Raw genomic sequence first — 18,795 nt, forward strand, 5'->3', positions numbered from 1 at the left:
AGGTAACATGGGAGAGGACAATGAAAAACAAGTCTACAGAAGAGGAAACAAAGCCAGCAAGCTGAACTCGCTGGGGAAAGATTTGTTATGGCTCACCACGGGGGATGGACTCTGCAGCCCAGGAAGCCTTCGGGCCTCATGAAACAGGGTCAAAGAACTTTGGGAAGATAGAAACAGAGGCAAAAAACCCATTTGTTATCCGTCACTGAGGGCATGGTAGGTTACAGCAGCACCCTTGGAGCCTCTGAAAGCTGGGTCCTCTTAACCTGACCAGCCTCTGAGCTGGACTGGCTGAGCTGACAAGAGTTGCTGGAGACTTAATGGGAGACGCCTGCTTAAACAAAAGGTGCTAATTGCTGAAGGCAAGTTTTAGTCCCCAGAAAGCCGGCTTTGTTTTGTTTTACTTGTAACTACGTCTACGCCTTCTGCCCTTACTCATTATCCCTTACATCTGTGTTCTCTATTAATAAACTCTCGCTCATTTTACTGCGGAACCATCTCCTTGCTGCGTATTAAACTGAAGGGCAAAATCCCCTGCCCGGACCGAGCAGGTTGGGGCGTGCTCTGTCTCTTTGGAGGCAGTGAACACAACAGCTTCTGTGAGGGTCCAGTGCCAGGGACCGGGCACTGCAGGGAGATGGGCTTGGGGAGACTCAGGACTGGAAGGGTTACTGCTGTCACCCTGCGAGGAGTAACCCGCTGGTGGCAGCCAGGGTGAGGCCACTATGCCGTGAGCAGGCTGCTGGTGCCAGGGCCCTGAGCTAAAGTTGCACAGCGCAGAATCACTCCGGGTCACAGGGCAGGGGGTGACACAGTTATAGCGGGGTAGAGGTGTGATCAGATCTGTTTACTTCAGTTAGTTACACAATTTGAGTTGTGCTGTGGTTCACAGTTTGAAAGCGGAGATTTAAAAACATTACTGTTTCTTTGATAGCATATCTCATAGCTTGGACTATTCTCTCCTATTGACTGAGCTACACTTAAAATTTCTCCATGTGATCACGAAGGGGGGGGGGGACAAAAAGAAAGTAAAAAACAATTTTAGCAAATGGTTATATGTCTCCAAGTCCCCCATAATTCTGACCCACATTCTGTCAAACAAAATTAATATCCCCTGATGTGACCAAATGGCCTCCAGGAAAGAGAAAAACCGACACCACAAAGAGGAATACAACACTTTCAGTTTTATATTAAGTGAAATTCCAGAGCAGGTTACATCTGATGACTCAGAATGAGGACCACAGATTCTCTCATCTCATTCTCCTCCGATCCGTTCAAACCTGCTTCACTCAGCACTCTCATGATCATGATAGTAGGCACACAACTCACTGGGGAAAGCTGAGGGACCACAGTGAATCAAATGGTGCCAACAGCCTTAAAAGTCATTATGTGGGAATTAGGAAAATGATTAAAGAAAAAAAATTTGCCAGCCTTAGACAAGATTTTTATGGTGTTTATCCCCCTTGCAGATTCTCTGATGATAAATAAGGGCTGAGCGCTGATGGAAACCTTTCCTGCATTCAGAGCATCTATAAGGTCTCTCTTCTGTGTGGATCCTCTGATGTCTAATAAGGGCTGAGCTCACACTGAAGTTTTTCCCGCACTCGCAGCATTCATAGGGTCTCTCATTAGTGTGCGTTCTCTGATGTTTCGTAAAGGCTGAGCCATCAATGAAGTTTTTCCCACACTCAAAGCATTCATAAGGTCTCTCTCCTGTGTGAATTCTCTGATGATTAGTAAGGGCTGAACTGTCAGCAAAATTTTTGCCACACTCACGGCATTTATAGGGTCTCTCTCCCGTGTGGATTCTCTGATGTCGAATGCGGTGTGAGCTCTGCCTGAAGGTTTTCCCGCACTCACAGCATTCATAGGGTCTCTCTCCCGTGTGCATTCTCTGGTGTGTAATAAGATCTGAGCGGTAACTGAAGCTTTTCCCACACTCACAGCATTCATAGGGTCTTTCTCCCATGTGGATTTTCTGATGATTAATAAGGGCTGATCTGTCACCAAAGTTTTTTTCGCACTCACAGCATTCATAGGGTCTCTCTCCTGTGTGGATTTTCTGATGTCTAATAAGATCTGAGCGGTAACTGAAGTTTTTCCTGCACTCACTGCATTCATAAGGTCTTTCCCCAGTGTGGATTATCTGATGCCTTATAAGGTCTGAGCGGTTACTGAAGGTTTTCCTGCACTCACTGCATTCATGCGGTCGCTCTCCTGTGTGGATTCTCTGGTGTCTAATAAGGTCTGAGCGGTTACTGAAGGTTTTCCTGCACTCACTGCATTCATGCGGTCGCTCTCCCGTATGCATTCTCTGATGTCTTATAAGGTGTGAGCTCCGAGTGAAGCTTTTCCTGCACTCACTGCATTCATAAAGTCTCTCCCCTGTGTGAATTCTCTCATGGTTAATAAGGCCTGAGCGGTTACTGAACTTTTTCCCACACTCGGTACATGTGTTTTTTCTCTCTCCCATGAGGTTTCTCGGCTGGGCTGGGCTTTCATTGAGGTCTTTTTGAGTTTCCCAACAACTGATGGATTTACCCCCTCTCTCGCCTGGTTGGTTTTCCTGCTGCATCTTTGGCTTGTGCGGACGCTCACTGACGTTTTCCTACTCATGTCTCATGGACACATTCCCTTTGGATCCCTGCAATAATGTTACACCTTTCCACTTGCACAGCAGCCTTCTGCTAAGGATTCTGTTTCTCATTCTTAATCACCATCCCAACATCTGCTGGGATAGAGAGGGAAACAGGAATGGAAAAGAGAGCTCCCAAGGTCTTCGTAGGGAATCCCAGTTGTTTCCTTCAGGCACTGACAGTTTTTGACTTGGATTAATGATTCCTCACCTATGCAGGCAAATTTCACGAACAGTCTTTCTTCTGGGTCTCGGACCCACAGCTCCTCCCCTCATTGTAGCTGGGAGATCACATCAGGTTTGGAAACCCTGCTCTGGGGAAAGAACACACGGGATATTGGGTGAATTCATGAGATATTTGTCACTCAGAAGGTCCATTATTTTAACCCCATTATTTTAAAGCTCCCAGGGTGCTCAAATGTGCCACACACTGTGCTTATGAGGGATGTAACTATCCACATTTCTGCTGAACACACACAACGCCAGGCATTCTTCATCAAAGGGGCTCCGAAAAATAGAGTAGGTAACTGACAGAATATACAACTGTATTCGTACCCTACACCCTAATAATCTTTGTACACAGTGTGCCTTGTAAGGCATCATTTAAAAACTCAATTCGTAATATCCTGGCAAAAGGCACACAGCAGCATTGTATGTGGAGTTATAAACACAAGCTGAGATCATGACTAAAAGTCTGTTTTGGGGAGTGGCCAAATCAGTTCCTCAGACTGTCTCGGACAGGTGAAAGCAAAGCTGATGGACCATTACCTGCTAAGCAGCCATTCTTTGGCAGAAAAGGGGAAGGGGGGGGGAAGCTACATCTTAGCAAAGAAGCAACATGGAGTTCCCTTCCACACAGACTGCCTGTCGCCTTGCTCCCTGCTGGAAATGCTTCTCAAAGGGGGAACGGGACTATAAAAAGAAGGGGCAGACACCCCCCAAACACCCCTCTTTCTCTCGCTTCCCATCGCATTCACTGCACGTGAAGAGACAGAGGACGTCTCTGAGAGAAGGGGTTCTGACCCAAGAAGTTTGGTCAGGCATGTTGAAAGCAAACAGTGACAAAACTTTGCTTTGAAATTAACAGAATTTGTTAGGTAAGTCACCACCGGGTGTATCTTTCTATGTCTTGTAACCATTTCTGGCTTTTATACCTCATGACTTGTATTCACTGAATATCTAGCTCTTTGTAGTTAATAAACTTTTTTTATTGTTTTACTTAATCCAGTGTGTTTAAACTGAAGTGTCTGGGAAACTCCATTGAGGTTGACAAGTTGTGTACACATTATTCTTTTAAAGCCATAATGAACCTAATATAACGGGTATTGTCCAGGAGAGGGCGTACATTTCTGGAGGGAAATCCGAGACTGGGGGTGTGTTGGAGTCACCCTGCAGTAGACTGGTGAGGGTCACAGTGGAACCCAAAGGTGGCTGGCTGCAATTACACACACTCAGGGTGTGGTTTGCATGCTGGGAGGCTGTTTGTGAGCAGCCCAGAGGGAGATACTTCTGCAGGACATTGCAAGGCACCCATGGATACATGGCAGGGGCGACAGCTGCTCATTAACCCTGGTAGGTCACAGGAACTCCACATCGCGGAAAATGAAGTCTCCAGCCCAAAGGAAAATCCCTCTGGAACTGCTTCTTACAGACAGAGAGAGGCCCAAAGCCAACGAGAGACTCCGAGGGATGCTGGGACTGGTAGAGCGCAGCATTGCAAGGAATAAGACGGGGCAGGCATATCACTCAGTGCAGTGTGCCAGAGTTGTCAGATATCAGGAAAGCACGTTGTGAGGACTCAAGTTATCTAGCAAGTCTGATGTAGTTGGAGGGGGTATGAAAATCCCCCAGGATGTGGAGACTGATGGGGAATTAGATGCTATAATTCAGGATAAAAAGACTAATTCCTCTGCAAAAGGAGAATGTGAAAAATATGACTGGTGAGCTTGGTAGGGGCTGACTCAAAAAATCCAAGGACCCTGCAGTATAGGTTTGGGATTTAATAAAATGTAAAAAACTTAAGCAAAAAAAATAATAATAATAATAATAATTAAAAAAAACAACCCCCCCACACACAAATACCAGTGCGTAATTAACATTTTTGTGATTTAAAAACATTAAATAATATAATTTAATCATTTTTAAAGCTAGTTTCACCTCTATAATAGAAATAAAAAACCGTGCTCTTTAAAATCCATTTCCGAACTGCAGTTCAACATCCCGCCGCTGAAACTAACCCCTCTGCATGACCGTGATGTGCAGAGGCATCGCCAAAACCCCCCAAATAAATAAATCCTAACTAGCCATCAAGCAAAATGTGTCTGTATATTAAAAATAGTAAGCATAAAAAATTTGCTTTATATAGATTCTGTATATATTACTAATAAATAAATATTTAAAACAGCGGTGTAAAACTTTCACTAAAAAAAGGTTCCGCAAACCCGTAAAGCCCCCCCGCTCCTGAAAGCAAATAGTTAAATGAACCAAGTTTCTTCCTAAGCCCCATGGGTAAAAATAGGTGCTTACACCCTAAGCCCTTAAAAAAAATGCCTAAATGAACTGGGTCACGCCTTAAGCCCTCAATAGGATATAAGCGGGGTGTCCTAAATTAACCAGTTCGTGCCTTAGGCCCTCGGTAAAATATTGGCAGGGTGCCCTAAATTAAGCGGGTAACAGCAGGAAAGAGAGATTGTGGCTGCTGCATAAGGGGAAGGAAGAACCTACAAATCTGCAGAAGTTTCACTATGGACCTAGGACATCTCCAAGATAGTCCACATTTGTCCCAGGAAAGGGGTTGTCTTGTGACTGGGAAGAATGGAAGGACTCGGGAATAGTGGCTGGGGTCCACATGGATAGGGAAGAGATGTGTGTGTGTGGTGGGCCATGAGGTAGGCATTGTGCAGTGGCAAGGAGGGAAGAGTACGAATAATAATATTTGAGAAAAGTAAGGAAAATAAAATGAAACTGGGCTAGAGGAAGAATGGAGGGCAGCCTCTAACTCAGTGGGGTCTGGGCAGGAATTGTGTGTGAATGGGCTGGGATCCCCCACAGCTCCACAGCTCCCAACCCCTTCTTCCCACCCTCTCCACTTCCCAGGTATTCCTTAGTCATATTTCTCCAAAGCCCTGTGACGGAGCTGGAGCTGCTCTGGAATACTGTAGGTTGTTCTGGTTCCTGGAATATTTACTGTCTGAATCATCTGGATTCATTTCATAGGAGATCTGTGAGGAAAACAAGCAGGAACGGAAGAAGAATGGCTCAAGATGATCCACCCTTGGCAAAAATAATGAATGGCTCTTAAGAGATATCTTAAGAGATAATGCCTGAACTTTGGATATTCTACCGCCTGGCTGGAGCCAGCTTGCAGAACTGGGTTAGATGAGCAGGGCTGGAGCAGTTTACAAAGGGACTCCCTACTCCAGAGGGAGATAGCTGTTCACACAGGGTATTGTCGACCAAGGTCTAGGAATGGGAGAATTGCATAATTTAACTCCAGGAGAGGCAAAAGCACAAGGTCTGACAGTTGAGGGGGTCACTCAGACATAAAGGAAAGGGAAAGAGTTGCAGTGAGCCCCGTCTCTCATTATGACACATGCGCCTCTCCCTCACCACCTCCTGGGACCTGATGAGCACCTGCTGGAACTCACTGCAGGGGCTACCCAGAGCTCTGAGCCACTGTTACCTCTCTATCTCTGCGTGAGTGACTAGACCATGCCAGCTTCCTGCTACACAAGTGTGTCTTCCTCACCAGCAAACTAGCAAGTAACAACCAGTGAACTCTGAGATGTGTCTCTGCAGTGCACAGCTCCTACCGTGGCTCATTCTCAGACTGCTCTGTGAAAGAGTCAGCACATCACTGCTTGTCAATGTAACTGGGGTAATACACCCATCCCTTCAAGCACAGCACTGAATTGGTTTATGCTCAACAGAAGTTGGTCCAATGAAAGACATTACTTCACCCATCTAGTCTCTCTAAAAACAAATTTATTAACAGAAGAGCATTAATTAAGTGATCCCATGTAAAAGAGAGAGGTAGATACATCCAAAATGGGAAATGACTGCCTAGGAAGGAGTACCGCAGAAAGGGACCTGGGGGTCATAGTGGATCACAAGCTAAATCTGAGTCAACAGTGTAACGCTGTTGCAAAAAAAAGCAAACATCATTTGGGATGTATTAGCAGTTCTGTAAGCAAGACACGAGAAGTAATTCTTCCGCTCTACTCCGCGCTGATTAGGCCTCAACTGGAGTATTGTGTCCAGTTCTGGGCGCCACATTTCAGGAACGACGTGGACAAATTGGAGAAAGCCCAGAGAAGAGCAACAAAAATGATTAAAGGTTTAGAAAACATGACCTATGAGGGAAGATTTAAAAAACCTGGGTTTGTTTAGTCTGGAAAAGAGAAGACTGAGAGGGGACATGATCACAGTTCTCAAGTACATAAAAGGCTGTTACAAGGAAGAAGGAGAAAAATTGTTCTTCTTAACCTCTGAGGATAGGACAAGAAGCAATGGGCTTAAATTTCAGCAAGGGAGGTTTAGGTTGGACATTAGGAAAAACTTCCTAACTGTCAGGGTGGTTAAGCACCAGAATAAATTGCCGAGGGAGGTTGTGAAATCTCCATCATTGGATATTTTTAAGAGCAGGTTGGACAAACACCTGTCAGGAATGGTCCAGATAATACTTAGTCCTGCCATGAGTGCAGGGGACTGGAGTAGATGACCTCTCAAGGTCCCTTCCAATCCTATGCTTCTATGATCACAAAAAAATGAAAACACACATCTAAAACTTAATCTAGCAAAACACAATCTTTATGACAGATGGTTTCTTTCACTCTCTCCCCCCCACACCCATCTCCTTCCAGGTTTTTATGGGCCAGCCTGGGGAGAGATCAGATCGCCTGCTTTCTTCGTCTCGGTAAGACAAGGATAAAGATAGAGTCTCTCTTTGTTCCTTGCACACAGGGATCACTGTGTCTTACAAGTCAGCAAAGCCACCTGGAGATTCAGTCTCCTGTATCAATCTGGATGCAGGAGCCATGTTAGTTCTCAGTCTCCTGAGTTCAGGCTCAAGAGGACCCCTGCTGGTCTAGCTTGAAGCTTTAGGTAAACTGAGGCAAACCCCCATTCCTTTGTCTAGGACACACCTGTGTGTCACAGTTACCTAGGAGGCTTTTTTTGTTAAACATGTTCTAGTGACAACATACAGAGGAAATTCAGAATGTCACGTCTAAGGTTAGCACATGCATTTTACAGTGACATTAATAACCAGCATGTTGTTAACTTCCACATGATACCTCACGGGCATATTTTATACAAACATTATTGCAGTAGTTGTAGTAGGAAGACAGCCTGAGACTTAAGCCCTTGTATCAGAGGCCTGAGCTAAAGTAGTAGTCAAAACTTTGCTGATATAAAGCAAAGTTAAGTTGTGAGCAAGAGGTAGGCCCTGCTCACAGAATCTGGCAAGAACAGGGCTGGTATTGTAGAAACACACATTCCTAAGTAGTGGCAGACACAAGAATATATATGCAAACATATTCCAAAAAGGTGGCACCAGAACATCCCGATACCAGCACATTCGCCAGAGATAACAGGAACATGCTGACCCCTCTTAAGGATAAGGTCAGGATGACAGCATGATGAATAGAGAGGTTTTGATCGAACCCACAGGTACAAGGCAATGAGTAGCACCCAGATATGTCAGAGGGTGGCACCGTGATACGTCTGGGGCAATACATAACTTGTTTGTATCAGGATATAAAGATGTATCTCAGAGGGAGGTCTCCAGCCAGCCGAGGGGGGAATGGAAAGTCCTGCGACTGACTGAGCTATGTCCATTGTCATGGGCCTTAGTATCCTCGTAGAGTCTATCAGGGGCCATTACCATGCTTTTTTGAGAATAAACCTGGCCAGGTGCCTTCGTACCTTAGCGGATCCTGTGGTCATTGGGCAGTTCGCTCGAGGTCTGCTGTGCCAGCTGTCTGTGCAGAGCTGGGACGGCATATGGAGGGAACACACGAAGCCAAACATCTGACCACAGTCGTGTGCAGGTGAATACAGGGGTGCTAGGATCACACCCGCTCCTTGTGTTTTCTCCCCCTACGCCCCATTGACCGCAGCCCGTCTCGCTACCCCTTATCCCAGATTTCCTGTTCCCCAACCACATTCTACCCCCTACTTCCACTGTCCCCAGGGTTCCTTGCTCCTGACTCCCAGCAGCTCCATCCAAAAAGCGTCCCTTCTCTCCCTCCCACTGCTAGCACCCCCACTTCTTGTAGCACCCGCTACCCGGCACCTACCTCCCTTTACTCCTACCCCCACCCCGGCCTGACCCAGACCCTAACATTGTTCTCAGCCCTGCATAGCAAACCACCTTCCTAGAGCCCCTGCTCCAGGGAATCGCCCTTGCCCCAGCCCTCCCAGCTCACAGAAGATTTTTGTTCCAAACCTTCCACACCACAGCCTGCCACCACCCGTCCCCTCCCAGCTCTCAGACTCCCTCCCTTCCACTGCCTGCATCCAGGGGTCGGCACTACTGTGTTGTGAGACGGACAATTGACAAAATTACCGTCCTTAGTGACGGACATCGGGGGGGGGGGGGGGGGGGGGATGTAATTCAGTCATTCCATTTTTTGAAAAATTACCATGGACCTCAAAATTTTTACCACGGACACATTGCTGACCCCTGACCACATCCTGCCTAGCATTTAGTAACCCCAGTCATGGACTGGGATCCCAACCTGCTGCACAATCTATAAACCGAGGACAAAAGTCCCTGCCCCAAAGAGCTGACACTCTAATACTAAGACAACCGACCCCTGGATACAGACAGACACAGGGAGGAGTACAAGGAGACAATGTTGGTCGCTATGACAGGCAGTGGTTTCAGCAACACCAGTGGCCTAGAGAGGTCGGAGGAGAACCAGGAAAGGTCAGGAGAAGACAAGTTTTCAAGAAGAGGGGTATGGTCAGAAGCGTCAAAGGGGGCTGACAGGCCGAGGAGGAGGATGGAGGCAAGTTCTGAGCTGTGCCTAGGGACAGAGAATTAGAGAATTTGGCAAAAGCAGCCTCAGTGGAGTGCCCCAAATCTCTGCCTCCCTGAAACTGTCCCTTCCCACCCCACCAGACCTGCCCTGCTCCCGAGAGTAATCTCCCACTACCACCAGGGTTCCCCACTTCCAGGTAACCCAGATCTCCCCCACCCACAGCACCACTGCTGGGTCCTCCATCCCCTTTTCCTCATTCCCAGTCCCCCGTCCACCCCTCTACCAGTTTCCAGGTTCTCCTGTTCCTGACTCCCTCCCTCTTCTTCCTTCCACCTAACCCTACCCTCCCTGATTGCCTCTCATCCTAATCCTCTGCACACTCCTCCCACTGCTCTCAGCCCTCCATGCTTTGCGGCACCCTGTGAGCACCAGCTCCCCGTCATCTTCCCCCCTCCCACTGCTCCCTGCTCTCCCTTATCCCAAGGACATCTGGAGAGGAACCTCACCCTGTCTTCCGTCAGCAACTGGGCCCACCTGACTGTCACACCCTGCCTGCATTTAGGACGTTATTATGGTGAAGCACCAGTTCTACCATAGTTAAGGTTTGGCACTAATTTCTCTTTCTAGACCAAGTATTTGAATTGCTCTAAAATCCACACACTTACTTGAAAAAAGAAGAACAGGAGTACTTGTGGCACCTTAGAGACTAACAAATTTATTAGAGCATAAGCTTTCGTGGACTACAGCCCACTTCTTCGGATGCATATAGAATGGTTCCATTCTATATGCATCCGAAGAAGTGGGCTGTAGTCCACGAAAGCTTATGCTCTAATAAATTTGTTAGTCTCTAAGGTGCCACAAGTACTCCTGTTCTTCTTTTTGCGGATACAGACTAACACGGCTGTTACTCTGACACTTACTTGAGTTGTCTTGAAATTTGCTGCTCTTTATGGGGGTGCAGGGCAGAGCAAGTGGCCCAAATTTGGGGTTAATATATGGAGATATACCTATCTCATAGAGCTGGAAGGGACCCTGAAAGGTCATCGAGTCCAGCCCCCTGCCTTCACTAGCAGGACCAAGTACTGATTTTTGCCCCAGATCCCTAAGTGCCCCCCATCAAGGATTGAACTCACAACCCTGGGTTTAGTAGGCCAATGCTCGAACCACCGAGCTATCCCCCCAGTTGATCAAGGGGTTCCTGAGATACAAATACACCCTCCCAAGAAAAGCAGCTTGTTACAAAATCACCTTGCTCTTTTCACATAGTTTGCACATCTCTGGTGGGACTGACACTATGGTTCTAAATGTTCCCTGAACTGATCTCAGTCACTTGGCTTTTATCTCAGCTAGCACGTTCACCGCTTGTTTGGGGAAGCACGCCTGAGAAAGTTAGTAAACTTAGTTAGTTTGGAATTTCAGACGGGCATGAGTCAACCTGATGAGTCAAGAAGATCGAAAGGCACATCTGTAGCCAGACTAAGGCTCTGCTGGAATCCTTCCGACCCTTAATCAGCTGTCACAGTCATTGGTTGGATCAAGAGGACATGCAGTGGCTGTTAAACCTGAGCTATAACCATGCTATTGAGTTTGAGCCTATGATTGACAGCTTTCATACAGTGTGTATCATACATTTTTCTTGGATTCTGCAGGAGTTCCTCTTGGAGCTTTTGCCTTGATACCAAAAATACTAGGTAAAAAGCAATATTTTAAAGTGCGGTGAAAGGCACATCTAGACTGCGGCCTGGGCTGCACGGAAAAGTTTTGCTACCACGGCTTTGCCAGTTAGGGGTGTGAAAAATAACATCCCTAAATTATATAGCTATGCAGGAAAAAGCTCTCGAGTAGACACAGTTACAATGGCAAAAAGTCCTTTAAAAATCAAGGAAATGTAATGCCCATAAATTACATTCATGAAGTGTTAAGGTCGCCCAATCCTGCCTCGTGCCTTTCCAGCATGTGGACAGTGGCTAAATTTAAACCTCTGAACAAGGTGTTGTAATTTAACACGATTACTATTAACAGCAAGGGAGGGAATGCAAGTCACAATAGTGAAAGAACTGGCTAAAGAATATTTAGGTGAGTATGATACATTCAAGTCAGCAGGGCCTGAGGAAATTCATTCTAGGGCACTTAAGGAACTCGCTGAAGCAATTGTGGAACCATTAGCAATGATCTCTGAGAACTCCTGGTGGAAGGGTGAGGTCTCCGAGGGCTGAACGACAGCGAACATAGTACCTATCTTTAAACAGCGGAACAAAAAGGACCTGGGGAATTATAGACCACTCAGCCTACATTTGATACCTGGAAAGATACTGAAACAAATGATTAAGCTATGAGTTGATAAGCACCTACAGGAAAATGGGGGTAGAAGTATAGTCAGCAAGGATTTGTCAAGAACAAATCATGCCAAAGCAACCTAACTTCCTTCTTTGACAGTCTTACTGGCCTAGTGGATGTGGGGGAAGGAGTAGAAATGATAGATCTTCATTTCAGTAAGATGGTTCATTGGTAGAATTCGTACCTGCCATGCAGGAAACCTGGGTTTCATTCTTGGCCTGTGAAAATTGGAGCTTTATTACCTAAACAAATTCTGATATTAAAGTGTGTCAGAGAGGAGGGCTTTTGTTCGTGCGTACTACACTTAGGAAGAAAAACTCAAATGCACAAGTACACAATGGGAAGTAACTGCCCATAGTTCTGCTGAAAAGGATCTGGGGTTGCAGTGGGTCACAAATTGAATCTGAGTCAAATATATGATCCAGTTGCAAAGAAAGCGAATATCATCCTGGGGTGTAGAACGGGAGTGTTGCACATAAGGCACAAGAGAGAACTGCCCCCATTCGATTTAGCACTGGTGAGGCCTCAGCTGGAGTCCTGTGTCCAGTTCTGGGTGCCACACTTAAAAAATATGTGGTCAAATTGGAGAGAGTCCGGAGGAGAGCAACAAAAGTGATAAAAGGTTCCAAAAACCTGAGCTATGAGGAAAAGTTAAAAAACTGGACATGTTTAGTCTTGAGAAAAGACAACTGATGGTGGCGGGAGAGGAGAACCTGATAGCAACCTTCAAGTATGTAAAGGGCTGCTATAAAGAGGATGGTGATCAGTTGTTCGTCACGTCCACCAGGGTAGGGCAAGAATTAATTGGCTTACTCTGCAGCAAGGGAGATGTAGGTTGGATATCAGCCAAAGCTGTCTAAGGCCATGTCTACTCCACACTTCCAGCATTAAAACTTTTGTCGCTCAGAGGTGTGAAAAATACACCCCCGAATGACAAAAGTTTTAAATGACAAAAAGCATCGGTGTGGACAGCTCTTCGTCAATGGGAGCCGCTCTCTCGTCAACACAGCTACCGCCCCTCATTGCGGGTGGGTTTATTTTGTGGCCGGGAGAGCTCTCTCCCGGCAACAAAGAGCAGCTACACTGCGTGCCTTACAGCGGCATGGCTGCACCGTTGTAAGGTGCACAGTGTAGACATACCCTAACTACGGGGCCAGGTAGGTACTGGAAGTGTTTAAGAACAGGTTACACAAACACCTGTCAGCAATGGCATAATTTGACCTGGTCCTGCCTCAGCACGGGTGCCTGGTCCCTTCCAGCCATGGTTCTCTGAATCCACACTGGGAAATCATCTGCTTACTTAATTTTAGCACAGACCTGGCCACTCCCACCAGGACTAAACCCTCTGAGACATGTATAAAACCTCCCAGTAACGTCAGTGAAGTAAATGCTATAAAAGAGCACAGTCACGGGAGTCCCTTTGGGGGATTCCCACGGCACTGTCCCCAGGGCAGCCCGTTCCCCCAGCGGTACAGGGGCAGGCAGGGTGGCCTCAGAGTGCAGCCACCAACTCTCACTGGTGGCCACGCTGACACTTTAGCTACCTGGGAGGCTATGGAAAGGGATAAACGATACTAACAAACACACAAGTATCACTTTTCACAGATAGCTAGTAAGTCTGCTGTGAAAAGTGATACTTGCATGCTTGTTAATATCACTTTTCTCAGCAAGCCCCAGAACCCATTAAGCCCTGGATGGGGGGCCCAAAGGAGAGACAGCAGGGGCCAGAGGCGATGGTGGCATGGATGCGAGGCCAGGAAAGCAGCAGGGTCCGGGGGATGTGCGGTAGACAAAGGGCCGTGGGAGGCAGTGGCGGCCAGGGGTGATGAGCCCCATTATTGTGTGGCCAGGATCTGGTGTCTGCTGCTATGTGGCTAGGGCCAGGGCTCAGTGCCAGCTGTCAGAACCCGGAGCCGGGGACACGAACTGCGTGGCTGGGGCCAGGGATTGGAGCCTGCTGCCGTGCAGCCGGAGCTGTGGGTCAGTGCCCAGGGCCAGTGTCTGCCGCCACACGGCCAGAGCCCGGAGCCGGGTACCGGAGCCCAGGGGTGCTGCTGCGGAGCCAGGGGTCAGCACCCGGGGCCAGCTCCCGCCACCGCGTGGCCGGAGCCCGGGACAGAGCTGTGGGTTGGCCCCTGCTTCCATGCAGCTGGGTCAGGAGATCAGCGCCAGGGGGTGGGGCCACGTGGCCAGAGCCCGGGGCCAGCACCGGCCACCGCACGACCGGAACTGGGGGCCAGTGACCAACTGAAGCTCCATGTTCAGAGCCAGGGGTTGGCGCCCAAAGCCCTGTGGTTGGAGCCCATGGCCATGCAGCTGTGGCTGGTGGCCATCGGCGCCTGTGGCCAGCACCTGCCACTGCGCAGCCGGAGCCCAGGACTGGAGACGGGAGCCAGCACCTGCTGCCACACAGCTGGAACCAGGGGCCAGAGGCTGAAGCCCCACAGCTGCATGGCCAGAGCCGGGGAGCGGTCAGTACCCGCTGCCCTGCGGTCGGAGCCCGGGACCGCACGGTTCCTGAGGTTGTCATGGCCGCAGGAAAAGCCCCGAGTGGCTGCATTTGAGAAACGTTGTCCTAGGCTACGGCGCTGGCTGGAGCCTCTCTATTGTTAGTTCATGAGTGGCTGAGGAGAAGCTGCAGCTGGGTGTGTCCCTGCCTGTGTAAAACTGTGCGTGAGTGCAGGACCGGGAGTGGTCTGCAGCTTGTCACAGCCTCCCGGTGCGTATGTCAGAGGGCTCAGCAGGACCCCAGTTCCAGGTGGGCCCCTGAGGAAGTCCGTCACAGCGACCATTCACCATGGAGTTTGGGATACTTCTGTTCATACTCACAGAGTCCTCGTGTCTAAAGCCAGAAGGTGCCACCAGATCATCTGGTCTGACGTCCTCTGTCTCACAGGCACCCGCACACTAAAACCAACCACGGAGCATGCGGACAGGCACCTGAGAGGGAGAGTGCTCACTGACCCACGCCATCCCGTGTCCCATCTCCAGCCATGGGCGTCTCTGATGCTTCATGGGAAAGAGAAGGGAAAAAACCCATAATATAGGGATAGTGTCCCTAGCCTCTGTTTGCCAGAAGCTGAGAATGGGATCCTCAGCTCCCAGCCCCCTTTGCTTCCACAGAGGCAACTGGTAAGAGCCCCCCAGGGGGGGAAACCTGGCTCCATGGCTGGCAGACCCCCTCCAGGAACAGGGACCGCAGAGGAGTCCTCCCAGCACACAGCTCCAATGCCACTCTCCCTAAAGCCTGAGCTACGACCTCTCTGCACCCTGAGCTACCCCCTGCCCGCACACAGCCCTAGCGACCCCCTCCCTGCACCCTGAGCTACCCCCTGCCCGCACACAGCCCTAGCGACCCCCTCCCTGCACCCTGAGCTACCCCCTGCCCGCACACAGCCCCTAGTGACCCCCCTGCCTGCACCCTGAGCTACCCCCTGCCCTCACACAGCCCTAGCGACCCCCTCCCAGCACCCTGAGCTACCCCCTGCCCAGACACAGCCCTAGCGACCCCCTCCCAGCACCCTGAGCTACCCCCTGCCCAGACACAGCCCTAGCGACCCCCTTCCAGCACCCTGAGCTACCCCCTGCCCAGACACAGCCCCTAGCAACCCCCTCCCACCACCCTGAGCTACCCCCTGCCCAGACACAGCCCTAGCGACCCCCTCCCAGCACCCTGAGCTACCCCCTGCCCTCACACAGCCCTAGCGACCCCCTCCCTGCACCCTGAGCTACCCCCTGCCCGCACACAGCCCCTAGTGACCCCCCTGCCTGCACCCTGAGCTACCCCCTGCCCTCACACAGCCCTAGCGACCCCCTCCCAGCACCCTGAGCTACTCCCTGCCCAGACACAGCCCCTAGCAACCCCCTCCCACCACCCTGAGCTACCCCCTGTCCTCGCACAGCCCCTAGCTACCCCCCTCCCACCACCCTGAGCTACCCCCTGCCTGGACACAGCCCCTACCTACCCCCTCCCTGCACCCTGAGCTACCCCCTGCCCGCACACAGCCCTAGCGACCCCCTCCCTGCACCCTGAGCTACCCCCTGCCCAGACACAGCCCCTAGCTACCCCCTCCCTGCACCCTGAGCTACCCCCTGCACGGACACAGCCCCTAGCAACCCCCTCCCACCACCCTGAGCTACCCCCTGTCCTCGCACAGCCCCTAGCTACCCCCCTCCCACCACCCTGAGCTACCCCCTGCCCGGACACAGCCCCTAGCAACCCCCTCCCACCACCCTGAGCTACCCCCTGCCCTCACACAGCCCCTAGCTATCCCCTCTCTGCACCCTGAGCTACCCCCTGCCTGGACACAGCCCCTGCCTACCCCCTCCCTGCACCCTGAGCTACTCCCCTGCCTGCACACAGCCCCTGCCTACCCCCTCCCTGCACCCTGAGCTACCCCCTGCCCGCACACAACCCCTAGTAACCCCCCTGCACCCTGAGCTACCTCCTGCCCTCACACAGCCCCTAGCGACCTCCTCCCTGCACCCTGAGCTACCCCCTGCCCGCACACAGCCCCTAGTAACTCCCCTGCACCCTGAGCTACCCCAACCTGCACCCTAAGCGGTTTTCAAATTTTTTAAGCTAAGCCCCCCACCTTTGAGTTATAATTTTTAGTTGCTCCCCCCCCAACCCAGACAGGCTGGGTGGCCTGCTGCGGTGAGTCAGGGGTGGAGGTTGATCTCCCACTCTGGACCCTGCCATGCGGAGGTGGCTCAAGCCCCACTGGCCCCTGCCCCCCTTCAAAGAGAAGTCAAACTATGCCTATGCCCAACATCTCTGCCCTGAGGGCCCCGGAGTTTTTATAGCATATTGAAGGGGGCCTCAGGGAGAAAAAGGCTGAGAACCCCCCTGTTTTAAGAAAGCAAGGGTGGAGTGGATCGGGAAGGCTGGCGGGGAAGGGGAAGCAGCAGGAAATGGGCAGGGGGCACTGGCAGCTGGTGGGTCTTGCACTGGGCAGATTGGAAGGCAACAGCTAGGATTGGTTACTCCACTGGTGACACTTGCTCCTGTCTTCCACTGCTCTGCCCCTTCCAGGCCCTGTTGCTGGCAGAGACCGGTCCCCCCGTCCCCACCCCAGAGCCAGCCATGTCTCAGGCCTTGTCTTCACTTACCGGAGGGTCCGGCGGCACGCAATCGATGTTCTAGGATCGATCCCGGAAGTGCTCGCCGTCGATGCCGGTACTCCAGCTCGCCGAGAGGAGTACGCGGCATCGACAGGGGAGCCTTCCTGCCGCGTCTGGACCGCGGTAAGTTCGGACTAAGGTACTTCGAATTCAGCTACGTTATTAACGTTATTATTTGCGTACCTTAGTCCGAAGTAGGGACTTAGTGGGGACCAGGCCTCAGAGCTCTCCCACGCTGCACCCACTGACCCGATCCCCATGACTCAGGGCAACAATTAGACTTTAGACTCATAGACTTTATGGTCAGAAGAGACCATTATGATCATCTAGTCTGATCTCCTGCAGAATGCAGGCCACAGAATCTCACCCACCCACTCCTGTAACAAATCCCTAACCTATGCCTCAGTTACTGAAGTCCTCAAATCGTGGTTTAAAGACCTCAAGGTGCAGAGAATCCTCCAGCAAGTGACCCGTGCCCCATGCTGTAGAGGAAGGCAAAAAACCTCCAGGGCCTCTGCCAATCTGCCCTGGAGAAAAATTCCTTCCTGACCCCAAATATGGCGATCAGCTAAACCCTGAGCACGTGGGCAAGACTCACCAACCAGCACCTAGGAAAGAATTCTCTGTAGTAACTCAGATCCCACCCCATCTAACATCCCATCACAGACCATTGGGCATATTTACCTGCTAATAATCAAAGATCAATTAATTGCCAAAATTAGGCTATCCCATCATACCTCCCCTCCATAAACTTATCAAGCTTAGTCTTGAAGCCAGATATGTCTTTTGCCCCCACAATTTACCACCTACACAGGGGACAAACTGCTGCAGATAAAATGGGTGGGAAAACACCCCAAAACTGAGGAGATTTTAAAATGATATTTGAGCATGGGAGAGAAGACAGGATAAAATCTCAGAGGAGAGAAAGGCAGACAAAACAACATGGATTTTAGACCCCATTTCATCATTACAGAGAAAAGGGAAGATTTTTATCGATATTTGAGAGCAAAGCAGCAAAATCAGACAGGAGGTCCTTACTCCCTTCCCCTCCCCTCCTCTCGCCCCTGCAATCTCCTGTCCCCTGTTCACACGGTCTGTCACCTCCCTCCATCCCTGGCTCATTTCTCATCCCTCCCTTCCCGGCGCCTGCACCCCCAGACACACCCAGGGGAACCCCACTGGGGCCCGGTCTCTGCCCCCATCTGACCCCCCCCCCGCCTCTGGGGCAGCCCCTGGCTAGAGAGGGGACAGAGGGTCACTGTTGTGAACGCAGCTCGGAGCCTGCCCCAGGGATGGGAATAAAGCAGGGGGCCGGTTCCCAGGGGCGGGGGGGGATCTGCCCCCCCCCCCCACCAGCCCTTTGTTATTTACCTGCGGGCCCCGTCCCGGGGCTGGTCCCAGCTGGGGAAAGCCCCCCCGGCCGGGCAGGGAGGGGTTAATGCCGGGCTCCTCCCCAGCACGGACCCCGGGGGGGGGCAGCGTCTCGTATTGCCCCGCCCGGAGCTGCTGCAGGATTTTCCTGCCTCCGCCCCCGGCTGCTGCATCCAGCCCCTTCCTGCGCCTCCTGCAAACCCGGGCCGGGCGGCTGCGCTGGCTGGGGCTGGCACTGAGCATGCTCAGTAACAGCTGCTGAAGCCACTGCCCTTCTCCCTGCCCTTCCTTGGCATCACATTAGGGGGGCAGTTTTTTACAGGAGTTAAAAAGGGGCCAAGG

General features: G+C 50.8%; 1 protein-coding gene across 4 annotated transcripts; it reads right to left on the reverse strand.

Moving 5' to 3' along the window:
• Positions 1-1,163: 1,163 nt before the first annotated feature.
• LOC128823063 (zinc finger protein 436-like) lies at positions 1,164-18,578 on the reverse strand. 4 transcript variants are annotated; one of them, XM_054005135.1, is made up of 3 exons: positions 18,454-18,578; positions 14,788-14,967; positions 1,164-2,944 (listed from the first exon to the last, which is right to left on the reverse strand). In XM_054005135.1, the coding sequence occupies exon 3, from the start codon at positions 2,573-2,575 to the stop codon at positions 1,433-1,435; it is 1,143 nt and encodes a 380-aa protein (XP_053861110.1). In that variant the 5' UTR covers positions 2,576-2,944; positions 14,788-14,967; positions 18,454-18,578; the 3' UTR covers positions 1,164-1,432. The 4 variants fall into 4 exon arrangements, with proteins under 4 accessions (XP_053861110.1, XP_053861108.1, XP_053861111.1 ...); XM_054005133.1 differs by having other exon boundaries at positions 1,164-2,949; XM_054005136.1 differs by lacking the exon at positions 14,788-14,967.
• Between the last annotated feature and the right edge of the window lie 217 nt (positions 18,579-18,795).

Source organism: Malaclemys terrapin, chromosome 15, assembly GCF_027887155.1.
Source record: "Malaclemys terrapin pileata isolate rMalTer1 chromosome 15, rMalTer1.hap1, whole genome shotgun sequence".
In the NCBI taxonomy this organism is placed as follows: Eukaryota; Metazoa; Chordata; order Testudines; family Emydidae; genus Malaclemys; species Malaclemys terrapin.

What these genes read in the sequence shown, in the direction of transcription:
- LOC128823063 (XM_054005136.1), bottom strand. Translation starts at nt 2,575, where the DNA reads ATGCAGCAGGAAAACCAACCAGGCGAGAGAGGGGGTAAATCCATCAGT.